The sequence below is a fragment of the Bos indicus genome, chromosome 3 (genome assembly GCF_029378745.1).
Source record: "Bos indicus isolate NIAB-ARS_2022 breed Sahiwal x Tharparkar chromosome 3, NIAB-ARS_B.indTharparkar_mat_pri_1.0, whole genome shotgun sequence".
NCBI classification, from domain to species: Eukaryota; Metazoa; Chordata; class Mammalia; order Artiodactyla; family Bovidae; genus Bos; species Bos indicus.
The window spans coordinates 108,557,890-108,582,880 of record NC_091762.1 but is presented as its reverse complement, the minus strand read 5'-3'; the positions used below and the strand labels follow the sequence as shown (position 1 = coordinate 108,582,880).

General features: G+C 45.9%; 1 protein-coding gene across 2 annotated transcripts; it reads right to left on the bottom strand.

Annotated features, from left to right (window-relative positions):
* Nucleotides 1-263: 263 nt before the first annotated feature.
* Nucleotides 264-24,566, bottom strand: GNL2 (G protein nucleolar 2). Of its 2 annotated transcripts, XM_019957812.2 has the most exons (16): nucleotides 24,373-24,566; nucleotides 22,603-22,687; nucleotides 21,329-21,423; nucleotides 19,617-19,756; nucleotides 16,407-16,591; nucleotides 13,290-13,356; nucleotides 12,219-12,377; nucleotides 11,570-11,683; nucleotides 8,250-8,378; nucleotides 7,399-7,503; nucleotides 6,464-6,622; nucleotides 6,130-6,243; nucleotides 2,762-3,219; nucleotides 2,347-2,432; nucleotides 1,132-1,217; nucleotides 264-452 (listed from the first exon to the last, which is right to left on the bottom strand). In XM_019957812.2, the coding sequence occupies exons 1-16, from the start codon at nucleotides 24,434-24,436 to the stop codon at nucleotides 300-302; spliced, it is 2,199 nt and encodes a 732-aa protein (XP_019813371.2). In that variant the 5' UTR covers nucleotides 24,437-24,566; the 3' UTR covers nucleotides 264-299. The 2 variants fall into 2 exon arrangements, with proteins under 2 accessions (XP_019813371.2, XP_070642928.1); XM_070786827.1 differs by lacking the exons at nucleotides 19,617-19,756; nucleotides 22,603-22,687; nucleotides 24,373-24,566.
* Between the last annotated feature and the right edge of the window lie 425 nt (nucleotides 24,567-24,991).

Here is a 24,991-nt window from a genome sequence, read left to right as displayed (position 1 = left end):
TACCACACTCCGTATTTTCTAGACCTCGGCCCTGTTTCTGTCAGACACTTTCATGCCAGGGTTATACTCTTAGGAACTCAGAGGACTAACTCATTTGTCAGGAGTTCGAGGGGACTCCATCACTGAAATCCTTGGGGGTGAGGAGTTCTCTTTACTTTCACTAGTACTGGTGGGTGGTTTCAACTGTCCAATCTCAGAACAGATGCATCATGGCCTTTGAAATGCCAACTGGTCATGAAGAAAATGAACAGTTTCTAGTTGCATATTTTTGTATAATTTAATAGACAACTTTTAACACATTACTGCTTATGTTTGGCTTTCTTGTGTCTGTGTTTCTGCCCTTCTGAGTCGGTGGTCTTCTTTTTGTTCCTGTTCCTATTCTTCACATTGTGTGTTTCATAGTAGCGTACGCCGACTTTTCTAGATCGCTGCTGCCGTGCTTCTCGCCTCCTCTGTAAAAAATGGCACACACACCAAGAGGGGAAAAAACCAATCAAACGCTGGAAGTCATAAAGAGGCCCCTGTTTCTCTGTGCTCCATTCCCACGCGGCTCCCATGAGTACTGGCGGCAGAACTGACGAGGGAGGCTTCACCTCTCAGACTCAAGTGTGTACCTCCTCTGTAGCTTGTGACACTCCGAGTGACAGGCTGTGATGTGGCCCAACCCTCAGCCAATGCCCGAATCTTTTCTCTGCACTCCTGCCAAGTGGTCCTCTGCTCTAAGGCTGGACACTCATTACAAGCTCGCCACCTCCCAAAGGGGACCCTCTAGCTCTCGAGAGCCTGGTTACAGAGCTGAGCTTCACAGACAGCAGCAATCTGTCTGCCTACACAACTCAGCTCGTCATGTGTCATTTCCCTGAGGCCACATAAACCCAGCATTCTTTCCAATAGCAGTCCTCAAGTTTGAGGACAGCGATTGGCATTCTTGAAACAAGACATACATTCAGCTGACCTTCATGCAGTCAAGGTCAACTCTTGATCCTATTTCACTGACCCCAACCAGGTCACTTAGGACTGGGGTTCCTTGACTTTAACTCTAGAGCATTAATTTCATCAAGTGTGAGTTGTAAGAAATGGACTTCCCCGCCCTACTCTAAACTGGGTGATGCTGAGGACCAGAACACATGCCTCCTTAGACGTAAGCGTCCTGCGGGTTTTGTCTGGCTGCTCCTCTTCCCTCTGGGCCTTCCTCTTCTTTCCCTTTTTGGGAGGTGCTGGAAACGAAACACGAACACACACAGAAAAGAAATGGGAATTTTTAATTTAAAATGTGCCCGTGAATCCTAAGGTGGGAATGAGCTTGATATGCTGGAGGAGGAAGGCAGAAGGCCGGTGTGAACACAGAGTGGTGTGAAACACAGATAAAATCAGGACGAGGCCAGGAGGCTGCCAGATCGGGGGCAGGGGTGGGGGTGTGCTCCCAGGCCTCCAGTTTATCTTGAAAACATACCCAATGTAGAAGTTATTGGAATGACTGCATAAAGAATAAATATATGAACCATCTGCCCGCCCGAAGAAAATCTGTCTTTGGATCCACCCTTAGATTCCAAGTTTAATAATGTATTCTTTTTAGAGAAAGTTTCTTGAATTACCAATTTAACCCCAAGAAATGTGCAGAATAAAAACACGATAAGGAAAAAAAAAAACAAAAAAAAACACGATAAGGACTCCCCTGAGAGCTCAGTTGGTAAAGAATCCGCCTGCAATGACAAGACCCGTTGGATTCCTAGGTCAGGAAGATCCACTGGAGAAGGGATAAGCTACCCACTCCAGTACTGTTGGGCTTCCCTTGTGGTTCAGCTGGTAAAGAATCTGCCTGCAATGCGGGAGACCTGAGTATGATCCCTGGGTTGGGAAGATCACCTGGAGAAGGGAAAGGCTACCCTCTCCAGTATTCTGTCCTGGAGAATTCCATGGACGGTATAGTCCATGGGTTCACAGAGTTGGACACGACTGGGTTGAAGGGTTCAATCCTTGATCTGGGAGGATCCCACCGGCCACGCGGCAATTAAGCCTTGCCCCACAACTACTGAGCTGGAGCTCCGCAACAACAGAAACCAGCAAAATGAGAACCTGCGCATTGCGACGTGAGGAGCCACCACTCGCCACAACTAGAGAGAGCCCAAGAGCAGCAACGAAGACCCAGGGCAGCCATAAAAGATGTTTTTAAAAGAAGATAAAGACAATTTGTGTGATAAATAGTAAGTGGAACCAAGGTAATTTGCCAAATATGATAAATATCAGGATGACAGTACAAGAGATAATTCCCGAGATGAAACTTAAATTTCCCAAAGTTTTGAAAATGCATATCGCATCTACCTGATTTCAGTAATTTAACTGTACCTGTATCATCTACATCTTCTTCAGCTTTTCCTTTTTTTCGTCCTTCGGATTTTGCAAAAACCATTTCACTCAGTCCCTTGGATATCCTAAAAGGGAAGAGTCAGATAATGAAACCATCTGACATTCCCCTCCACTGCCCACAGCCCACACAAACGTGAGGATGGTGACAAGCTCCCAGATGAAAGAAACCTGCTCCTCTTTATGTGGTTAATGCCACTGGTAGAAGCCAACACCATTTCTGCAGCCCCTGGACATTTGTAAAAGACCCAACCACTACGCTTCTCAAGGTTCAGGCAGCTGTACATTTTAAAAATGTATAGCAACACCTTCCCCTACCCTATAAAAAACTCCTTGTGGCAAGTTTCTGGGAAAATGAATAAGCACACAGCAATCTGTGAGATCAAGAGGACACTACCTGATTGCTGAAAACTTCTTAGCTTTGGCTTTGTTTAAAAACCTCTGGTACTTGGCGATCTTTTCATCCAGGGCTTGAATAACGGCCTTAGTGGTGCGTCCCGCATGTTCCTCCTGGGACTCTGCATAAGACTCGTCCTCATCGTCTCCTGGGTACTCCTGTTCCTCCTCCTCCTCATTCTCCGCAGAAAGGCTCTCCAGCTCGTCATCGATATCGGACATCTCCAGAGGAACCAGGTCATCCCCAGAAAACTGAGGTGCAACGTTGATCTTGCCAAAGTTCTGCCGGACCCGCGCCAGAATCTGCTGCATTTCTGAATCGATGCCACAGTGCCGGGGCTCCTCTTTTTCCTTCTCGAGGATGGATTCCGACTCCTCACCTACTGTTTCCGTGACTTTCTCTCCTGGGTTGTTCTGGGTTGTTTCTGCGGCAACTTCCAAAGATGAGGAGGACGGAAGCTAATCAGGACAGAAGGGTGGGGGTGGAAGAGAAATGGAATCAGAAAATGAAAACTCAATTTCTTTATTTTGTTACATTGGAGTATAGTTGATTAATGGTGTTGTGTTAGTTTCAGGTATAAAACCGAGTGATTCAGTTACACATATACTTGTATCTCTTCTTTTTCAAAAAAAATTTCCCAATTTATAATACTGCACAGAAATCCCTGCTGAATTTCTGAACTTACATATCATGCTCTTAAACAAGGCAGGCCTCTTCTCAGGACCAAGGGAAAGTGTCAAAAACACGCACGTCTCAGTCATGTTGTTAATGTAGCGTTTAGTCAATATGCACTAAGCCCTGAACCCAGCATGGAGGATGAGAGGAATACAGCTACGCGCCAACTCAGAGTACTCAGCCATCAAAACCAAAACCACTAGACACTGTAGACACAGGAGGCTGCCTACACCATCCCTGAGGACTGAAGGATCAGGGGCTGCTGAGGAAGCACGTCCCCAGGGAGCACACACCCGGGGGAAGAATGGAGGCCCAGCAGAATGCAGAGGGCCAAGGAGGCGCTGGTTCAGAAAGTGCTGAGGTGGAGGAGAGGCACCGAGGAAGTGCTGCGCGAGAAGAGCGGGAGGAAACGGAATGTTCAGAACCAGCCCTGAGGTGGTGGACACTCAGGTGCCAGGCATGTTCTGGGGAAGGGGCAGAGGGAAATGTGGGCTGGCAGTGTGAGGCCTCATGTAGTGCCACTGGGCACTCAGAGCTGAGGCTGGAAGAACCCGTGCAATTTTCCAAAGGCGAGGTGGCTGCACAAAGCACTAAATACATCAGGAATCCATAAAATTCAGGAAACAGTATACAAAATTCCTACATATGTTTTCATATGTTTTTCTGTTGAGGTAGATTTTTAGTTTTGGGATTCTCAAGGGAGTTTCTGCCACCACCAAAAGGAGAGAAGGGCAAGTCACAGAGTGGGGAAAACTGACTGTCTCAACTTAACAGCTAGACATGGAGGAAGAGTTACAGAAAACCCCACCGTTTCCACACAGGGTCACACGGGGGCAAAGATGGTCTCCTTGGGCCAGAGGCCTCGGCCCCACCAGCCATAGTGCTGCCCACCCCGTGGCCGCCCTCCAGAACCAGGGCACATGGGGCTCCCCTTGCCTCAGGTGTTAGGGGGTACCGCTCCCGACACCTGGAACCTCTCCTGTGACATCCATGGAGCTCCTGCTTCAGGTTACCAAGGTCTCCCCTAAAAGGCCCCTTCCCCAGAGGCCATCCCTAACCACCTCACTTACAAAGCACTCCTGTCTCCCACAAACCCTCAACCTGCTTTAGTTTCCCTCATGGCAATCGGTACATCCTGACATCACGTATTTATCTGTGTACTACGTGTCTTCCAATAGTGTAATAAAAATATGCATTTGGCCTTTGACCCCCAGTTCCTGGCACAAGAGCTCCTAAAACCTTTGGTGTCTCTTGTTATTCTTAGTAAGTCCCTCTGCCCCAAATCAGTTAATGCTAGTGAGACGACTGTGCTAGGACCCAGCTTCAGACTAGGAGCTGGCCACCAAGAGCCCAAGCAACTGCTGACAAGGCTGGAAATTGAGTTCAATCACTGACGGCTAATGAGCCTGTCAACCGCACCTGTGTAAGGAAGCCTCCAGGCTGGTGAGCACCCTGACGTGCTGAGAGTGTGGCCTGCCTGGAGAGGGTGTGGACACTCCATGCCACCCTCCACCCCATAGGTGCCCTATGCACCTGACATTTGGCTATTCCTGTCTTATATCTTTTACAACAAACCAGTAATCACAAGCAAATCACTTTCCTGAGTTCTGTAAGTCCTTTCGGCATATGATCACACATGGGAAGCCCTGAATTCATAGTGAGCTGGGCAGATGTGTGGGTAGCCTTAGAATGCCATCTATCCTGGCACGTGAAGTGGGGGCAGTCTTGTGGGATTTCAGTCCTTAACCTGTGGGGTCTGCACTAACTCTGGCAGTTACCCAGCTGGTGTCCGGAGCTTGCATAACAGGTACAGAAAGATGAAGCCTATCTGGGATCAGAAAACACCAGGTACTCCTCCACTGGCACATGGACATGGACATGTGTGTGCGTGCGTGTACAGGAGGGCAGGGCCTTGTCCTGCAGTACTGGTTGTCTGGTGGTTTTAGGGGGAGAGGAGAAAAGGTTGAGTAAAATCAGTTTCAGGTATGTTGATTTTGAAATGCTGGAGAAAATATTCAACTGGAAATTTCTAGCTGACAATGGAAACTCTGGGACTGGAGCCAGGTGAGAGGATATCAGAGAAATATGGACCCCAAAGACTGGCATGAAGCAAAACTTAAAGCCGTCTCTTCAAGAGACTTGGCTGAGCTCTGAAGAAGACCCTAGAAATAGAAAAGCAAAGTGCCCAAGTTGGAGTCTTGTGCAGCCCACTGCCAGGAGAGAGACACAGAACGGTTGGGAAGCTTCTCAGGGTAGCTCAGAGCCCCCAGACCTAAGACTTTCCCTGAGCATCCACTGTACCACTCTCCTTTCCCGCCTGATCACGAGCTTCCTGAGGGCAAGGACCATGCTATCTAATCCCGTGCTCCCAGTGCCCAGCACCTGGCTGGGCTTGTGAAACAAAACAAACCTTGGAAATGTCTCTGTTCTTCCAGCAGAAGACGAGACACTGAAGCTGTAAGCGAGCACTCGCATGTAATGAGCTCTCCTCTTTCAAAGCCCTGAAGACTGGCATTTACACGCAGTCTCCTATCACACCTCTACTTCCAGGTAACCCCCCACAAGGTCACAGCCAGTGGCACCTGGGGAGACACCACAGTTCAAAGTTATACCCCAAAGGAAGATGGCTGCAGTCCAAAGACATGCGGGTCAGTAACCCCACTTCCAGAGAGGTGGGTCCACCCTTGTCTTACCTCGGGGGCTGCTGGGGGTTCTGCATTGGGCGGCTTGACAAAGAAAGGAATCCGGCCCCTCTGCCAGTCATTGAGGACCATCTTCCCCACAGTCCGCAGGTCGGGCTCTCCACCCTGAAACATTGCAGAAAGATGCCCGATTCAAACAACCAAGCCGCCTCCCGCTTTGGTGGCACATCGCTGTCCCAGCTGTCCGTCACCACCTTGCCAAGGTTCATACTTCACACTGCTCACACACATGTACCAAAAAAAAAAAAAAAAAGGTCCACACCACACATTGTGCACACAGGCCTGAAGCAGGTCCCAGTCTGAATTCTCACAAACCTTGGCTCACCTTTAATAACTTCCCTGTCCGGAAAGCTAGCTTCTCCAGAAAGTCCTCAGCGTTCTCCCAAGAATTAATCTTGTACGTCTTGCTGATATACTCTGGTTTTGCTCGTTCAAGTACAGCACCAATGTGGTCTTCAGGAGTCTTAATTTTTTCAACTTGAACCTAAATGTTGATAAGAAAGCTCCTGCTTACAAACTTGACTATGGAGAGAGTGAAGCTCCGAGTGTTCTTTGTAATCGTGTCTGAAAATAGATTTCAATGCCTCAAAGCAAGCGAGCCCGGAGGTGATGAGACATGGTCGGCTGGAAGGAGCACCATGGAGAGCCAACCGCAGCCGGGAACCCAGAACCCCGCTCTAATCTGGCTCTAATTCGGCTCACCACAAACGGATGGCATGGCTCCCGCAAGCACCTTAAACTCAGAATGCTTTGTGCTACTGACTTGCAGAAATGGTTAAAAGTCTGCCGATTCCAGGACACAAAGAGAAGGGGATAAATAGTTTAAGGAAGGAGGGAGGAACCGTCCAGGATGTGTATAGCCAGAAACACTGGCAAAGGTTAAGTGGAATCATTTAAAGCTCTCGGTTGTCTTCAGGAACAAGTGAGGAAATGACCGAGTTCCAAAATGACTCAATCCATAAACCCACGAAGATGAATTATTGCTAAACATAAACAGGCCCTGCTTCCCTCTGGATCCCGTGTGTAAACGACAAACGCTCTTGTGGGATGACGTTGACCAGATATGCCCTTCAGCCTCCTCAAACAGGCTGAAGTGGAACAGAGAGGCCGCCCTGTTCAGTGTCATGTTCCTCCAGTCTGGCCAGACAGGCTGACCCCAAGCTGCCTGCTGAATGAGTAAAAAGCAGGGGTCTCCAGAGCTCCCCACAGCACGCTCCCCTCGAAGGCAAACAAAGAGCCTCCCGGGACCAAAATACTCACGACTCCCTTCAGCACAATGTCCGTCTCTGAGTCCTCGGAGGGGTAAACCACACCCGGACAGTCGATGAGGAAGATCCGACGCATCAAGGTAATGTACTGCCAGACCTAAAAGCAGAGACTTCCATTTCTGACTGCTCCGGGTCAGTCCCGGAGGGGTTTCACGAAGCCCTGATGCTCACCTAGTGAGAGAGGGGGCTGGGGCTGGGGCTGGGGGTCGGGTATGGAGGCGGTCATAGCGGAGCAGCCTACTAGGTAATGAAGCTCCAAAGCCCCTCCTCTGTATGCCATGCACGAGGCACTTCCACAAGGCATAAACTATAGTTTCCATCAGCTAAGTGTCTAACAATAATGCAGAGGCAGGCTCTCCATCTAGGATTGTGCAATGACGTCCAGTAAAGCTTTCTCTGACGTCTCTTAAAAGTGCTTCTGGAAGCTTCATGCTGCTTGGCCCCAGTTCCTTTCAGCAGAACCATGCTGCACCCCACACTCCGTGTTCCAGGGTAGGCCCCCTACCCAACACAGTCTATCTTAAACTTGAATTTTCTTTCTTAAGCCAGACACCAAATTTTCTCTAGTTTTGTTTATCAAAGCAAAAGGTTGGAGTGACAAGAAAACAGGACTCAAGTGGCACACAGCAAACCATGCCCAAAGCAGGCAGTGGCACACAGAGCACCCTCAGTCTTCTCAAAAGGGCAGAAACAGCTCCAGGACATCGCCACCTGCGACAAGGAGACCAAACTCCCAGGGGAAATCTTCATCCGAGAGAGGCAGACAGACATCTCCGTGTCCTGAATTAGCACCCTCCGTGGGAAATAAGTCAGAGTAAATAAGGCCCCTCGAGCCAGATGTACCTTTGTTTCACCTGCGATGGGGGCCACGTTGCAGACCTTCTTGGAGCGCAGTGTGTTTATCACAGAGCTCTTGCCAACGTTTGGATAGCCAATGAACCCCACGCTGATCTGCTTCTTGTCAGTGTGCAACTGTTCAAAGAAAAGAATACACACCACACACACCTGGTGTGAGTGTCTTGAGACAAACAGGTTGTGTTACTTTGCTGCCATGAAGAATACAGTACAAAACTACCGATGCGACTTGATTTAAAGCCCAGACATGCACCACCAGCCTATTCTGAGTGGGCTGCATACACATCCTCATTAATAAATCAGAGGTGAGTCAGCGCCTCAGTCACTCACGTGAGACCATTCTTGAATGTTCTAAGGTTGAAAGTATGTAGGCTGAGAAACAAAGAAAGAAACAGCTCGTCAGCCATCAGTGTAGAAGAATGCTGTCCACTGATACATGTCTTAAGGGAGGAGAACCTCAGCGGATGTACCAATCCCACGACCCACCCCTCCTCTTCTCTGCACACCACATTTTGCATTTTCACTGCCAAAGACAAACGGCAAAAGAAAAGAAAGGCAGTCTCAAAAGCTAGATAGCTGGGTGAGAGCCTCAAGGAGGCAGAGCTCAAGTAGAGTCTACAAATCAATGGGGGCTTCTGACTAGAGACAGAGGACTGAACATCCATGATTGCCTCACTCCCTCCACAAACCCCCTGGAACCACAGCAGTGAGAATTCACACACACACCCTCACACCCACAGAGCCAACAGCAGTGTGAATTCACATCCCCTCCACCCCTACGCCTGGTCCCCAGAGAGCCAAACACATAAAACGGAAGCATGAGCTAGAGATGAGACAAAACAAACTAATGTGTGATGTTAACAGAATATTACCAGTTAAAAAGCAGTATCTAACTTGACCCACTACAAAATACGAAAGCTACGTGGCTGCAAAGGTAGAAAAACTAAAAATGCATCAAATACACTGCAAAATGCAGGAATACAGGCCTTGGGAACGGGCAGTACAGTCCTCTCTAAGGCTGGGACTCAAATCCAGAGGACTGACCAGTGGACTGTCTGTACAGATAGTCACACCTCTCCTTTCCCTGCCCAGCACAGGCGTCCCAACTTCTCTGCCCCGGAGGCTTAGGAGACAATAACTGTTTTGGAACCCTGTATGTCTGAAAATATTCCTAATTTCCAGGCCTGACAAGGACCCTAGATTTAGACATGACAGTTGCTGAAAGCAAGTGTTCAACGTCTAAATACTGAATAGGGCAACTCCAGGCCCCTACTCCCACTGCACTCCTAGAATCCTGGCAACCAAGTCCACACACCCCCGAGCTGGAGACAGGAAGACTCCCTTCTAGGGAAACTCACAGGTCCAGGAGTAAGATCTACAGACGGGGACTTCCCTGATGAGTCAGTGGTTAGGGCTCAGCACTTCCACTGCAAGGGGCACAGGTCTGATCCCTGGTGAGGGATCTAAGATTCTGCATGCTGCATGGGGCAGCTAAAATAATAAGAATAGACCTACAGAGAGCAACATCTAGAGTGTCCTCCAACGAAATTCTGGTTTCTTCCCAGTCACCCTACGGTAAAGCCTCTCAACAAGCCTACCCCCTGCATAAAGCTTCTATAGCCTTTTTTTTTTGGTGGCTCACTCTTAAACATGAATGGAGAACCAAGAATAAGCAGACACTGCACGTGTGACTCTAGTAGAAAAGACAGGAAAACAGCAACCTGGAAGAGACAGCATCAATGTAGGAAAATGTGGAGGACAATTCCCCAACACCACTATACTCATCGTCCTCAGACAGAGAAGCCAGTGAACCCGTGAAACAAAAACAGGCTGTTAAAGTGGGGAGGGCAACTCGGAGTTAAATAAGAGCTTTCGGAAGTTAAACATTAAAAGTGAGAGGCAAAACATTTCATGATAGAACAGCTAAATGACCGAATCAAGGTAACTGCCCAGAAAATTGGACAAAATGTCATAAATGTACTGAAGCAAAGAAAATTCAACAATTGGGACTTCCCTGGCAGTGCAGTGGTTATAACTCTGCACGTCCACTGCAGGGGGCATGGGTTCGCTCCCTGGTCGGGGAACTAAAACCCCACAAGCCACGTGGCAAGGCCAAAAAAAAAAAAAACAAAGAAGATTCAATGTGGTACCTTCAACATTCTAAGAACAAATGGTGTGAGGGTAGAATGAAGAAATTTGCAGAAGGCAAGGTCTCAAAAAAATGTTCCCCGAAGTACTCTTCCTCAGAAAGCTTTTGGAAAACACATTCCATCAAAAGGAAGGAGTAAACCAAGAAAGAAAAGAGATTCAATGAACAAGGGAGTCAACACAGGAAACAGCCATATGAATTCTGATGATGGTGAAAGACCCCAGGAAGACCCGGCAGCAGTTTGGGATGTGGCCCCACCTGGACGGGAGGTGCTGGACACTCTGAAAGTTCCCACGCTATCAAGGATTTGGTGACACGTCAGTGAGAAAGCGGAGCTACTTAACACCAGATAAAACTGAAGGTCCTATTAGAAAGGAATTATAATCATAGCATTGTGGATCAGCAGGGACTGACACTTCGGTCATAATACTGTAAACACTGAGCAAATAGTAGTTTAACCAAATGCCGTACAAGGACACAGGAAGTGGGGAGAGAGGACGGGGTAAGAAACCTTACTCTCACTTTCCATAGCAGGAGCTTAACAAACTCGTAAAACTGAGCAGGGTGGGGAATGAAGAAACAAACTCATAAGCGTGTACAAAAACATGGAAGAAAATGCCAGAAGTAACAGCCATGAATTTCTTCTGGGAAGCAGGGAAGGGTAGGACAGAGGTCATGTATCCTTGTTAGAAGCCAGATAAGATGAACTGAACTCATGAATACAGAGTCACAGGTGCAGAACAGGAAATTTCGAGAAGGTCTGCTTTCAGGGCCTCCCTGAGGAACTAGTATCTGACCAGGGATCAGAGGCTGGAGTCCAGCAGGGTCCCTTCTAGGCAGAGGGGAGAGAATGCATGGCCCAGGAGCCCAGAGTGGAGAGAGTGTTAGGAGGGGGCAGGTCATCAACCCGAGCAGAGGGTGGACCATTCGACTCCAGGGACATGGCAGAAAGCAAAGCGATGTTCGTCGGGGAAGGGGGTACAGGCTGAGCTAGAGAGCATCTGAGGATCCCCTGAGGCTCTGTGAGTGTTTACATCTCCAGAACACACCATTCTCACTACCGAGAAGATGTGGGAGGTGAGATGCACTCTGGGAAGAGAAATTCTCACACTAACCCACAGCCTTCCAACTCCAGGAGGGGCAGGCCAGGTTTCGATACCTTTCCAAACTGCCGCAGAAGCTGAATAAACGCTCCTTTGCCAAAGGGGTTAGTAAGACTCGCGTGGAAAGCAAGCGTCGGGTAATCCTGGGAGAGGACGGCAACCCATCGTTTCTAAAGGGAGACAAGAAAAGAAGCTGGTAAATTGGAAGTTGTTTATTTACAGCACAGGAAGAACCAGAGAGCGAATGGCAGGACGGTGCTTCACATACACAGCTGTCCAAGGAAAATGCTAGCTGTACTTCTTTGAAATATTTTTTCAAGTATGACAGTTGATGCTGTTTTTTGCCTTATAAACACAAAACAGTATTCCCAAAATGCCTTCACTGTTACTAAATGCAATTAACCTAACATAATGTGAAACGGGCCAGGGGCTGCAGCTGCCGCACCTTCTAAAGGGCCCACACCAGTCCTCCTGTGGGCACTGCAGCTGTGCCACTGCCAACCATCAGGGATCAAAGGTAACTGCCCATCATCAATGAAGCCCATTTGAGCTTTGCTCTCAGTGAAGACACCTCAGTGACTACAACCTCAACAGTGCAACACTTTATCTGCTGCCCCAAATCCTACTGATCACGCTGCCTACTTATTCATGGATAACGAGCCACGTGGCCTTGGTTATCTGTTCCGCATTAGCAGCTGTACTTACCGTTGCCCAGGTTGGAACAAGGTCACATTTGTTAAGAACAAAAATGAGATGTTTCCAGGGTTTCTCTTTTTTCAGGTAAGTCTCAATGTGAGGGGAACGTGTACCCATTGGATCTCTAGCATCAAGAACTTGAACCACAACATCTGATGAATCTATCACCTGCAAATTCAAAGAAGCAAAAGTGATTTGCTACAGTAGTACAAAGGCAAAATGAAAGCCAGAAGGCATTTAAGGGAACCTGGGAAAAATAAAGCAACAACACGGATAACCTCTCAACAGTCTTACGAGGAGGGCAGGTTGTAGCCAATCGCAAAACCCAGTAGTCAGTATTCTAAAAAGTGTTTTTCATCCTGTGGGTATCTGAAACTTGTCAAAATTTCAAGCAGAACTGGCTTGGATGAAACCAGTCTATTTCACGACTGCTATGCAACAGTGAGTAGAATCATTTACTTCTTAAACCTCTAAGTTTCCATGTTATAAGTGTTACGTATTTTACCAAAAAACTAAAAAATTGCGTTTGCCTTCATGGTACTAGTTTCATTATGTTACCGTTTAATTACGTGACTCTACTTGAAAGATTTTTTTACTGAGAACATTATTCAAATTCAGCTCAGCTAGTTGAACAGCACTGGACCAGGACTCAGGAGACACAAAGCCCCCTGCACTAACTACCCGGGTGAGCTGGGGAAGGTACTCAAGCTTTCCAGACCTGCGTTCTCGTCTGCAAAACAAGAGGGCTGGACTAAGGAATTTAAAAATTTTCATGCAGCTCTAACATGTATAATAAATCTCAGTAGGAATATCATTTTAGCAGGCAATCCAAAGAAATATCAATATGAACAGAGAATATATGAATCCATGTAATTTGGGCTGTTACTATTATGTTAGTAATAAAGAAAAACGCAGTTATCTAGAACAACAGTAGTATGTGCAAAGCCATATCCATCCTGGTTTCTCCATGGTGAGAGGATGGATGGATGGACAGAGCATCAGTAGGGCCAAGTCTGTTTTCTCACATAAGATCATGAAGGCCAAAGGAACCACTCAATGAGAGAAAATTTAAAGTCTTACCTTGTAGAGCTCACCCCATATTCTTTTAGACTGTCCCTTTTTAAATATCTCTTCTTGGGCTTCATTTCTAAATAAGAAAGCAACCAAAGTGAGCAACTGATGCACTATAACGATTAAAAGGATATTTTAAGGAAAAATCAATCATGTGCTCAGGCAATAGGGTATCAAGACTAGTTGTTATCAACATTGGTAATGACTAGAGAAATGCAAATCCTAACTACAATGAGGTATATCTCACACCAGTCAGAATGGCCATCATCAAGTTTACAAAAAATAAATGCTGGAGAGGGTTTGAGAAAAAGGACCTCTCCGACACTGTTCATGGAAATGTAAATTGATACAGCCACTATGGAGAACAGTATGTGGGTTCCGTAAAAAACTAAAAACAGAGAAAATATATGTCTAGAGAAAATCGTAATTCAAAAGGAGGGATGAACCTCAGTATTCAATGCAGCACTATCCACAATAGCCAGGATGTGGAAGCAACCTCCATGTCCACTGACAGAGAAACAGATAAAGAAGATGTAGTACATATATACAATGGACTACTACTCAGCCATAAAAAGGAACACAATAGTGCCATATGCAGAGATGTGGATGTACCCAGAGACTGTCATACAGACTGAATGAAGTAAGATAGAAAGAGATAAATATTGTGTAGTATTGCTTGTGTGTAGAATCTAGAAAAATGGTACACATGAATTTATTTGCAAAGCAGAAACAGAGTCACAGATGCAGAAAACAAACTTATGGTTACCAAGTGGGGAAAGGGGGGTGGGATGAACTGGGGGATTGGGAGAGACGTGTGTGCACTACTATGTATAAGACAGATAGCTGCACGAGGACCTCCTCCGTACAGCACAGGGGCTCTACTCAAAGCTCTGTGGTGGGGCTTCCCGGGGTCCAGTGGTTACAAATCGGCCCTGCAAAGCACGGGGTGTGAGTTTAACCCCTGATCGGGGAACTAAGATCCCATATGCTGTGGGCAACTAAGCCCAGGTGACAGTTACTGAGCCCACGAGCTGTAGCTACTGAAGCCTGCGTGCCCTAGTCCATTCTCCACAGTGAGAGAAGCCCCCAGTGAGAAGCCTGCACACCGCAGCCAGAGACACCTCCGCTCGCCACACCAGAGAAAGGCCAAGTGCAGCAACAAAGACCCCGTGCAGCAAACATAAATGATAAATATATATATATATAAATTTAAAGAGGCAGCTACAATTTAGGCAGTCTGTCACAGAGAATTATGAAAAGGAAATCAGCAGTACGTGAAATGTAATTCACATGCCACAGCTCCAAAAGAGAGTGAAACTTTGCTGGTAAGGTTGAGAATCTGTTTACTAGCCTCAAAGATATTTACCCAATGTCTCTGACACAAAAAAATAGTTTTATGTTTCCCCTACTGCTGACTGAGGGCTTCCCTGGTGGCTCAGATAGTAAAGAATCTGCCTGCAATGCTGGAGACCCAGGTTCAATTCCTGAGTGGGGAAGACCCCCCTGGAGAAGGGAATGGCCATCCACTCCAGTATTTTTGCCTAGAGAATTCCATGGACAGAGGAGCCTGGTGGGCTACAGTCCATGGGGTTGCAAAGAGTCGGATATGATTGAGAACTAACATTATTGCTGACTGTACCTTTTTGAGGTGGAAAAAATTCAAATCAGCAGAAACATACGAAGTTCAAAAAGCTCTAGGAAAAAATGAACTCGTTGCGTCTTCCTGCTTGGTCTCAAGTGGCTCGACTTTACCTCCAGGAGTCCAGGGTTAGCGATGGGCAGAGGACAGCACCGAGGCGGTGGCGCTGATGCAGGGACAGCACGTTTCCACCAGTGTGCCTGAGGGACATGGGAGGGGGCACCGGGAGCACCAGACTGGAAGACCCTTTCCGGAGGGCAATGGGGCAGCCACTGATCAAAACCCTGCCTACTCTTGGACACTGTCCTTTCCCCTAAGAATTTATCCTTGGGGGGCAATTCAGGATGAGAGAGAATTAGTCACACTGACATTTTACCCTACAATCATCTACCACAGGGGAAAACTTTGAATAGTATAAATCTCCAAATGTGGAACTGGCCACGACAAAAACCTGCTCTGACGTGAAACATTATACTGCTGTTGACTAAGTACTGACATGGAAATATATTCTTAATTGAGAAAAATACATTAAAAGCAAGTTAAAATACAGTCTTAAAGTATTGCATTTATAAGTAAAAACTCCACATTAGAAACGTCTAATGTGTGTGTGTGTATGTGTATATATATGTATATATGTGTGTGTATATATATATATAAATATATATATATATTTATATGCTTCCCAGGTGGCACTGCTGGTAAAGAACCTGACTGCCAGTGCTGGAGACATAAGAGACGTGGGTTCAATTCCTGAGTTGGGAAGAACCCCTGGAGAAGGGCATGGCAACCCACTCCAGTATTCTTGCCTGGAGAATCCCCGTGGACAGAGACACAACTTAGCATGCACGCATACATACACATACACACACACACACACACACACACACACACACATATCCTTGAATGATTCTTGATCTCCTTTTGGGTATGAACCCCAATGAAAGTATGATGAAAGTTATGGATCCTTTTCCTCTCCCTCCTCTTCCCTAAAAACAACAAAACCTCACTACTTTTATGTATGCATAAAAGTTCTCCATATTATCTTCAGAGGGTCACAGAAACCTCAAAGGCCATCCATGAACCCCGCTCAGTGACCCAGAGACTCTGATTAAGGAAATCCTGATAGTCACCAAAATATTAATAACAACAGAGGTGGTGGAATTAGGAGTTCTTCTTTTCTTTCTACTGCATTTCCAATTTAACTATATTTTTAAAAATTGGCTGTGACAGAATATACTGCTATTATTACGAAGAAAGTGTCACTTATTTTTATTTGGGGGGATTAAGAGGCCAATAGTAAATCATCTACCTTAAATTATCTTCCATCTGGCCCCAACCAAGTTCACTAATTTTTCTAGTATAAGGGAAGAGGCTAACTCCATCTATGAGATAAGTCACTGAGCTTCTTGCAGGTAAATAACTGTATAGAAGATGTCTGTTTTACAAAAGAGCAAATGCTGACATGTGCACCAACTTCAAAACAGTACCTCACACCAGTGTCTTCAGCTACCAAGTCACGATCCTTGCCCTGGTCATAGCTCTCAGTGGATGTTTCTGCATTTTCTATAAGTGACTGCATATCACTTGCAAATAAATTTGGCCGCTTCCTCTGCGCTTTGGGGCCAAATGTTGTTTCGAAGCTTTCAGTATCAAGGATGTGCACCTTTGCATTCTAAAGAGAAAGGAGAATTATAGGTAATGCTAAACAAAGCACAGAGAAAAAGCAAAAAGTTCAAAACCTACCCAGGAAAGGCTTTCTGCTCTCATTTTCACAAAGCTCAACCCATACCAAAATATGTAACATGAATACAGCCTGACTTCTCATCAGAAATGCTTAAATAGCAAACACACTTGTTCCCCTCTTCTTCAAGTTCTGTAAGCTTCCTTGGAGAAATACAAAATACAAATAATCAAAGCAAATATGAATAGCTGTGTGTAAGACTTGCCAAAACTCAGCTTTATTTCATTTATCATAAACTTTTAGTCAAATGTAATTAAGGCTACAATACTGAAAATTAGCTTCTCTTTTCTAACCCCCTTTTCCTCTTAAAGTTTTCAAACAAGTGCATAAAATTCGCCAAATTCACAGATTTTGTCAAGGACAATCATACTCAAATTTGTGTTTTTTTTTTAAACCAACTGTAAATGCCAACTTTTTCCTGGAAGTTAATTTCTTTCATGGCTAAAAGGAACTGCTTGTTTTGTAAGATGCGTTTTAGTTTCAGATAACATTTTCCCTAATTTAGGTAACGTTTTTATTAAATGCACATGGAAAGTCTTCAGATGAAAAAATCTAGCAAAACTCCAAAATAATAGTTTAGATGCGATAAGAGGAACCTGATCCTAACTAGAATTTGATGTGCCTATAAAGGAGCTACGAGCAGAGGAATTTTTGAAGCAGGATGAAAGTCACAGTCCGAGTTAGGATCTATCACATAACAGTATGTTGTTAATAGCCAGCAGAGAATATTCTAAGTTTAAAAAAACAAAATCACCTTCTGTCCTCAGTATAGGCTCCTCTGTAAGCACCAGCTACGAAATTCAGAAGACAGAACAACCCCATGGCTTCTAAACAGAATCCCCTCCAACTCCTAAAGATCCTTCAGATATTATCATTTTCTCAGAGTCTCTAACCCATCTCTTAGTTTACTTTTACTCACTACACTCCAACAAGGGAACATCCCCACACAAAACAGTCACATTTCACATGAAAACTAGGTTCTAAAGTCACTGGGAAAATTATGACCAAAATTATCCTTGAAAATCTCTTAGCCTATAAAATACAGTATACCTGGATCTGTGTCTGTAAACCTATACCTCAGGAAGTACAATGTAGTGATATGCAGGGTACAAGAAAATACACAAAGTACGCTGCAGTATTTTGACTGTAGTAGTGCTATAGAAACACAGTAATTATTATGCACATACAGGTGAACGTGCAAAAGTTAAAAGTACATCTGATTTGACTACGTATGTGCGTGCGGGTGTGAGCTCAGTCACGCTCAACTCTGTGCAATTCCATGGACTCCAGTCCGCCAGGCTCCCCTGTCCACGGACCTTGACCGCACTGTGCAGCACATCTCAGAATCAGATTCTATACTGAGCAGTGGACACTGTGGTGGCGCAGGGGCAAAGAAGCCACTTGCCAATGCAGGAGATGCAACAGACTTGAGTTTGATCCCTGGGCTGGGAAGATCCCCTGTAGAAGGAAATGGTAACCCACTCCAGTATTCTTGCCTGGGAAATCCCATGGACAGAGGAGCCTGGAGGGCTGTAGTCCATGGGGTCTCAGAGTCAGACATGACTGAGCGACTGAGCACACACAAACACACGCAAGGTTTGTCAAGGCCAGAGCAGGAAACTCGCCAGTTACTCTGAGTACCTGCACCAAAATGCAAGCTGGCCGCTGCAGCCACGGGCCCTCCGATCTACACCATCAGATCTTTACACACTGCATTTTAAAAACACCGAACAACTGGCATGTGCAACAAAGCAGTAAATCCACAATAGAGCTTCTCTGTTCTTCTCATGAGCAGGACTCAACAGTTTGTTAAAAGATGGCTTTAGGGAGAACAGACGGAGAGAACAAGAGAAATGGCAACTCGTCTGTGTTTCACGAATTACACCCATGTGTTTCCCTGACAGAAAACAGTCACTCCGCTAATAGGTGCCATTCTTCTAGTCCGTCACAGAACAAAGCGTAATTGACAAAACCCGAGGCAATAACCAGGCCCTGGGTTTTATTCTGTTCTGCAAGTAAACACTTCTCTTTGAACTGTTTAATTCTTGTATGTATGTCAATGTTTTCTTCCCCTCCTGATGCTGGAACCGAAGCTCTGTGCTGTAACTGATGGATATTTGGGGAAATTACTATTCAGTTCATGTAAAAACATGCAGGCAAGCTTTAGGCCACTTCTCTGGTTCCCTGTGAAACTCACTCCACTCGAGCCAGATTCAGTCCTTACTGCACTTTGAACTTCATCGATTTTAACAACCAATCTGACAAGTACCCTTTCCTTCCGGGGACGAGACTCTTCAAGGAACTCACTGAAGCTGAAAGTACTCAACACCAAAGTCTCCTTTCCTACCAACCCAGTCCTAATTCTACATTTCCCCAAAGTTTGATGCAATTACCACTTAAACTAGTTTGCCTGCAAAAACTTTTAAAAATGGTATTGGTGATAGCCATGATCTGCTGCTGCTGCTGCTACTAAGTCACTTCAGTCGTGTCCGACTCTTCGCAACCCCATGGACTGCAGCTTACCAGGCTCCTCCATCCATGGGATTTTCCCGGCAAGAGTACTGGAGTGGGGTGCCATTGCCTTCTCCGAGCCATGATCTATTTAGCTCTAATTAAGTGGCGGCCTAAGTACTTGCTTTGTGCCAAGAGCCTTAATGGATTTTTCATCTGCATCCAATCACCTAGGGAAGTGAAAGCTCACAGAGACACCCAAGGCCACAGAAAGGGCCACAGTAAAAAGGTTAAAAGTCAGGCCTGTACTCTGGTCCACCATGCTATCGAACCTCTCTGACAGAATTCGGTTCATGCTGAAGGTGAGACCTTTAATAACAGCGAAAGCAGAAGTCTCAGAAAGCGCATCGGTACTGCATCAGGCACTATTCTCTATAGAAAAAGCAAGAGCTAAATATGGTAGAGAGGGATCTGTGTCATCTGCCAGGGACACCCTCTGTCTTACATGAGGCCGGATTCGATCATGGAGAAGAGACATGGGTAACTTGCTTTGCTTCATGACAACTTTGTATGGATCCTTCAAGACTGTGTCCATTTCCTCTTGAAATTTTTGTAATGATGACTGCTTAATCACACGTGTATTTCCTGTTTTACAAAAGAATGTTGCTGTTTAATAAATTGCTCCTTATTGCTTTTGCCTCCATCTTCCCAATGACACAGTGAAAGGCAAGATTTTTAAATTGCCCTCACTTACCCAAACGCCTGACACATCTACCCTAAAGCCATTTTCAAACTTAAAAGGAAAAAACCAAAAAACACAAAAACTGCCTCTCTTGCACTCATACACAACGAACTAAATCACCAACCCAGACACACAAAGGGTTTCAGTGGTTTTCCAAGTCCAATTTCCAGACTGGACAAAACTGAAAAATTAACATCACTGAATGGAACTGAGATTTGACAGATACCCCACTTCCGGCTAGATGTGGCAAAGAAATTTGGAGCCAATCACAGCTGATCAGGTAGTATACACAGAGAATCCCAGCACAGCACCTCCTAAGAGTCATCGCTCCTGTTTTGATTAAGAAAGCTTGAAGGAACTGTTACAATAACCAACCAAGCCCTGCAAGGAAACAAAATAAAACTATGTAACACCTCCCGGAGCACACCTTGGAAGTGAGAGACTTGGAAATGTGAGACTAAAAGGCACATTGCGGCACACATGCCAAACTCCAGGGGAAGACCACGCCGGCAGGGGTGGCGGCAGTGACAGCAGTTAATGCTTCTACTGTACGACTTACTGGGCACTATTCTAGACACTTATACATCACCTGTTAACTCACTCAATTACCACAGCAGACCTACAAAACAAGAGCTATTTCTGTCTTCATTTTGCAGATGGAAAACTGACAAGCACCCTTATGAACTTGCTCACGGCCCCAGACAGGGTAGAACGAGGACTTGCACCAGGAGGTCTGGATCTAGAGTCACAGGACCTTGCCACCGTGCTAAAGGCCTCTTCTCTGGGACACTTCCCTGTGCTGCAGTTTTCTAGGGGATACCCGTCCCACCCAGAGATGTTATGAGATGGTCAAGGATAGTTCAAACAGCAGGCAAACAATGGGGCCTGGCCACCTGACATGTCCACACAGCTGGCAGATCTGAGGGAAAGGCTGAGAGCCCCAACGGAGATGAACATGGGGTTTCCAAAGGAAGAAATCCTGCCTCCCCACTGCCTCTGGAGACAGCCACTCGCTCCCGGGAAGGACTAAGAGAGGTCCTTTCATTGTCACTCAGTCCAAATACAACTGCACTGAGATAAAGGGTTTCAGAGGAACTCCAGGCTAAAGGCACAAACACACCTCAAGGCACCTCTCAAACAGTCATGTCTCCAGGCGATCAGAAATTAGAAGAGGAACACAGGAGCGCTCCGAGGTCTGTGAATGCTAGTCATTAAGGACGATCTCGTCTGTCTAAGAGGTTCACTCTCAGTGAACAATGATGAGCTCTTTTCAAAAGAGGAAGCCATTTATGAAAGCCACCGGTACCACTTTTCTCTGCATTTTTCCCATGGCAGGGGCTTCTTATCTCATTGCTTTCTCACACTGTCCTTGACAGTTTCCCAAAACCCCAACACCTTTTAGACATCTGAACATTCTACCCTTTCCCACACAGTGCACATCTTCTAGGGCAAAAGTAGCAGAGGGTCACACTCACCAAACCACTTAATGTTTGGCTCCACTCTTGCCACTGTGCCAGAAGCCACCGTTGACTGATACTGCAGAGGCTTAATCACTTTACCACGGCTGTTCCTAAATGAAGGAAACAAAAGATTTGGGTTGAGGACAGAAGAAAGACAAGGGCAAATTTCGGTTTACAGAATACCCTTTCCAACAAAAGGACGTCCCCCCGCCCCGCTTTCCTGGTTTGAAGTGATCATGAAATACAGATTTTGGTAAACAAAAAGTCCTTCGACATTTAAAACAGATTGCCCCAAGCCATTTAACCTCTTGCAACAGAGCACGTAATGGTTTTTGCTCGATGAATAACAACTAATGCCCGTGTTTAAAAATCTGTTTACTGTTTGCTTTTAAATAAAAAGTCACATACTTGAGCCTTTTTAGGATAATCATTTAAAGGCTGGTTTAAATGAATTTTGAGTAGAGGGTGATTTATGCTGGAACTCAAAATTCTAAAACAAACTGCAGAGTAGGTGACTAAAGCAGATTGAGTTCATTGACGTTTGTGTTTTAGACACATCTTGTAGAACGGATGAAGAATCCAATCACCAAACAAATTAAGACCAGCTCACAAAATGTCAGAGTCAGCAAGTCCCTGTGGTCGAGGCTGCCTCAGCAGAACTCAGAGTTGTGATGAGTGTTCAAGTGCCACAGTGTGGTAATCTAAAGTCTGGCCTTAAAAAACAACTTTTTTGGCTGCTTTCATGACACTGCCCTATATGCTTTGTTCAAGAAAAGCAGGTTTCTATCTGATGGACATTTACCCTGAGATGTAACACACAATTTGTGGAGGCCAAAGCTGTGAGGAACAGGGCTATTGTAGGGTAAGGACTATGACATGATCACTATTTCACCACTCACTACCCATGTCTCTAACTCAAAATTCACAGTTGATCATATAAAACAGTATTTGAAAACACGCTCAGCTGAACAAATGTTGAGTGCCTGCTCCAGGCAAAGCATCAGGAAGATTCTGTATGATTCTGACACATAACTGTTCCTAATGTACCAGTTTCTTAATTTCTTAATGTTTGATCTTAGTTTAATCAACAGCAAAATAGACAGTAATTCTTGCTTTACATCTCAGAGAGAAAGAGAAAGACAAATTAGGATAGCAATGCTGGCTTGGTATCACATTTGGGGATGCCTATTTGGGGAAAGTGGGGGTGGGACTATCAAGGGCTTCACAGGTGCAGCTACAAGTCCAGGGCAGGAAGGGAAGAGGGAGGGGACAACAGTGTCCAGGCTCACCTGCGCTCCTTCTGTCTGTACATATTCAGGCGTCGAATTGTGGCCCGGTCCCTCATGTTGTGACCTCCTGCTCCCTGCACTCGATCTAGGAAACACAAGAGTAGTCTGCACACTGTTTGATAACCAACAAGTCTAACTATAGCCATTGCTTTAAGCACACCAACCAGTTCATTGCAAGTAGGCAAGCTGCCAACTCAGTGCAAAATCTCCACTTTCTCCATGTGTTGCTCCAACAGAATCATTCCTGGAAGCTACACGGTATGACAAAGCTGACCTAATCTTGAATCCTCCATAGGACTGTTTTGAAAATGATAACAGGTAATGTTTCTGAGCACTATTATGGCACTGTGCTATCCATGTTAGAGGCATCGTCTTATAATCCATACAATAATCCTATAAGGAGGGACACATTATCCCCACTGTGCAGGTTAAGAAACTGAGGCACAGTGGGCAGCCATCCTGTACAAAGACAAAGATGGCACAGACAGAATTTGAACAAAAGCACTGGATCACCATCTCTGCTCTTAACCACTAAGATGCCTACGTCTGGGTCTCAGTTGAACAAATACTGAGTACCTGCTCCAGGAAAAGCACTGTGAAGGTTCTGTACGATTCTGATACCTAAGTGTTCCCAATGTACCAGGTTCTTAATTTCTTAATGCTTGATCTTAGTTTACTCAACAGAAAAATAGACAGTAATTTTTGCCTTACACCTCAGAGAGAAAGAGAAAGACAAACTAGCATAGTAATACTAGCTTCACATTTGGGGATGCCTTCCCTGGTGGGCTACAGTCCACAGGGTTGCAGAGTCAGACGTGACTATCAACTGAGCATCAAGTCACCTGTCTACTCCTTAAGTCATGCGGTAGAAAACAGGCTGAAACCACAGGACTGGCAGCTCTGCTGCTCACTAAGGTGTCAACTGTGAGAAGCCACTTCCCCTATTTTGGCTCAGTCTCTTCACCTATAACATCATGATCTCTAAGGGCCTTTTCAGGCTTAATACTGTAAGATGCCAGTCTACACAAACTGAATAATTTAGCAGCAGTCCAGGGAAAATATTAAACATGAATTAAAACCAAAACCTTTAAGCCATATTTTAATATGTTTGATTAACTAAACCCAAATGGCAAGGACTCTCACAAGGGCTATCTTGTTCACTCCGTGGTGGAACCTCAAAATTCATACACATCTCCAAAAACATCTTTCCTGACACAACCATATTTACTTATCTGTAACGTTTTCTATGCACTTGGACGACCCCAAGAGCTAAATCTACAGTCCTTTTCTCATTTAAACCGCCAAAGGTAAGGTGGCAGGCAAGTGTGGCCAAGTATAAAAGGCCAGTTGGATGGGTCTACATCACTTTTATCTGACTTTATCTAACTTCTAGCAATTCCTTGAGCTGTACTCATTCAAGACTGACCTATACTGGGGGAGGGGCTTCAACACCCGACACACAGGAAAACAAGAAAAGGTCAAATTTAAGTGCCCCTTCCAACTCTGAGCTTCCCAGTCTCACCTTGGAGACTCCCCAAGGCTGCCAGGCCTGAGAGTTCCCTTTCCCGGCTTTAAACCTGGTGCCCGGCATCTACCCTTAACAGGCGCGCCAGACTCAGCCCTCCTCAGTGCCTCTGAACAAGAAATCACCTTCTCCCTTCTCATACCCAAAGGCCACAGTGCTTGAAGTCACTCCAAGCAAGGCCACTCGGAGTCCCTAACCCCAAGCTTCCTCAAAGCCCCAGCCTCCGCAAGCCCAGCCGCCCGTACCGGGATTTGTGCTGGCATTAGAGGGGTTGATAGTGCTCCGTCCTTTGTACTTGGGCTTCACCATCTTGCCGACAGGACTGGTACCAGACCGCTGGGCCCGGCCTGCGTGGGGTACAAAAGCTGGTAACTTCCCGAACCGGACCGAGGAAACTCGCGCGAACCACGCTGGACCGCGTGTGCGGGACGACGTCACTTCCGCTCGCACCCTTCTTTCCCCGCGCGACTTCCTGCGATCGCGAGGAGCGCGCCGCCGCACTCTTAGCTCCGCCCCCACCCCGCCGCTTAGACATTTCCCAGCGTCGAGCCCCGCCCTTCTCACTCCCTAGCAACCGTCAAGCTGCCCTCCGTAGCAACCACCCAGTTACCCTAGACTTGCGGCCTAGAACTCCTAGATTTAGGAGTCCTGCCCGCAAACGTAGATGCCGCTTCCTAAGCCAATGACGCAAGCTTAAGTTTAATTATCTTCTGGATTTGTCCTCTAAGCCCTTCCAAAAGTGGCCGACTACCCAATAGCCAAATACCAATCAGAACTTGTCATCCCTCAGAAAACTCCACTACGTATCATCACTCTCAGGGTTAGAGGAGAGAAAGAGAAACTCAAACTCTTTGCTATCCCTAC

Bases quoted from the DNA above. Each gene is read 5' to 3' on its own strand.
- GNL2 (XM_019957812.2), bottom strand. From the start codon at position 24,436: ATGGTGAAGCCCAAGTACAAAGGACGGAGCACTATCAACCCCTCTAAT. The intron at 12,378-13,289 runs GTAAGACTTTAA...TTGAATTTGCAG, and splicing joins TATGGGGTGAGCTCTACAAG to GTGATAGATTCATCAGATGT. The intron at 3,220-6,129 runs GTAAGACAAGGG...TGTCCTGATTAG, and splicing joins AACCCCCAGCAGCCCCCGAG to CTTCCGTCCTCCTCATCTTT.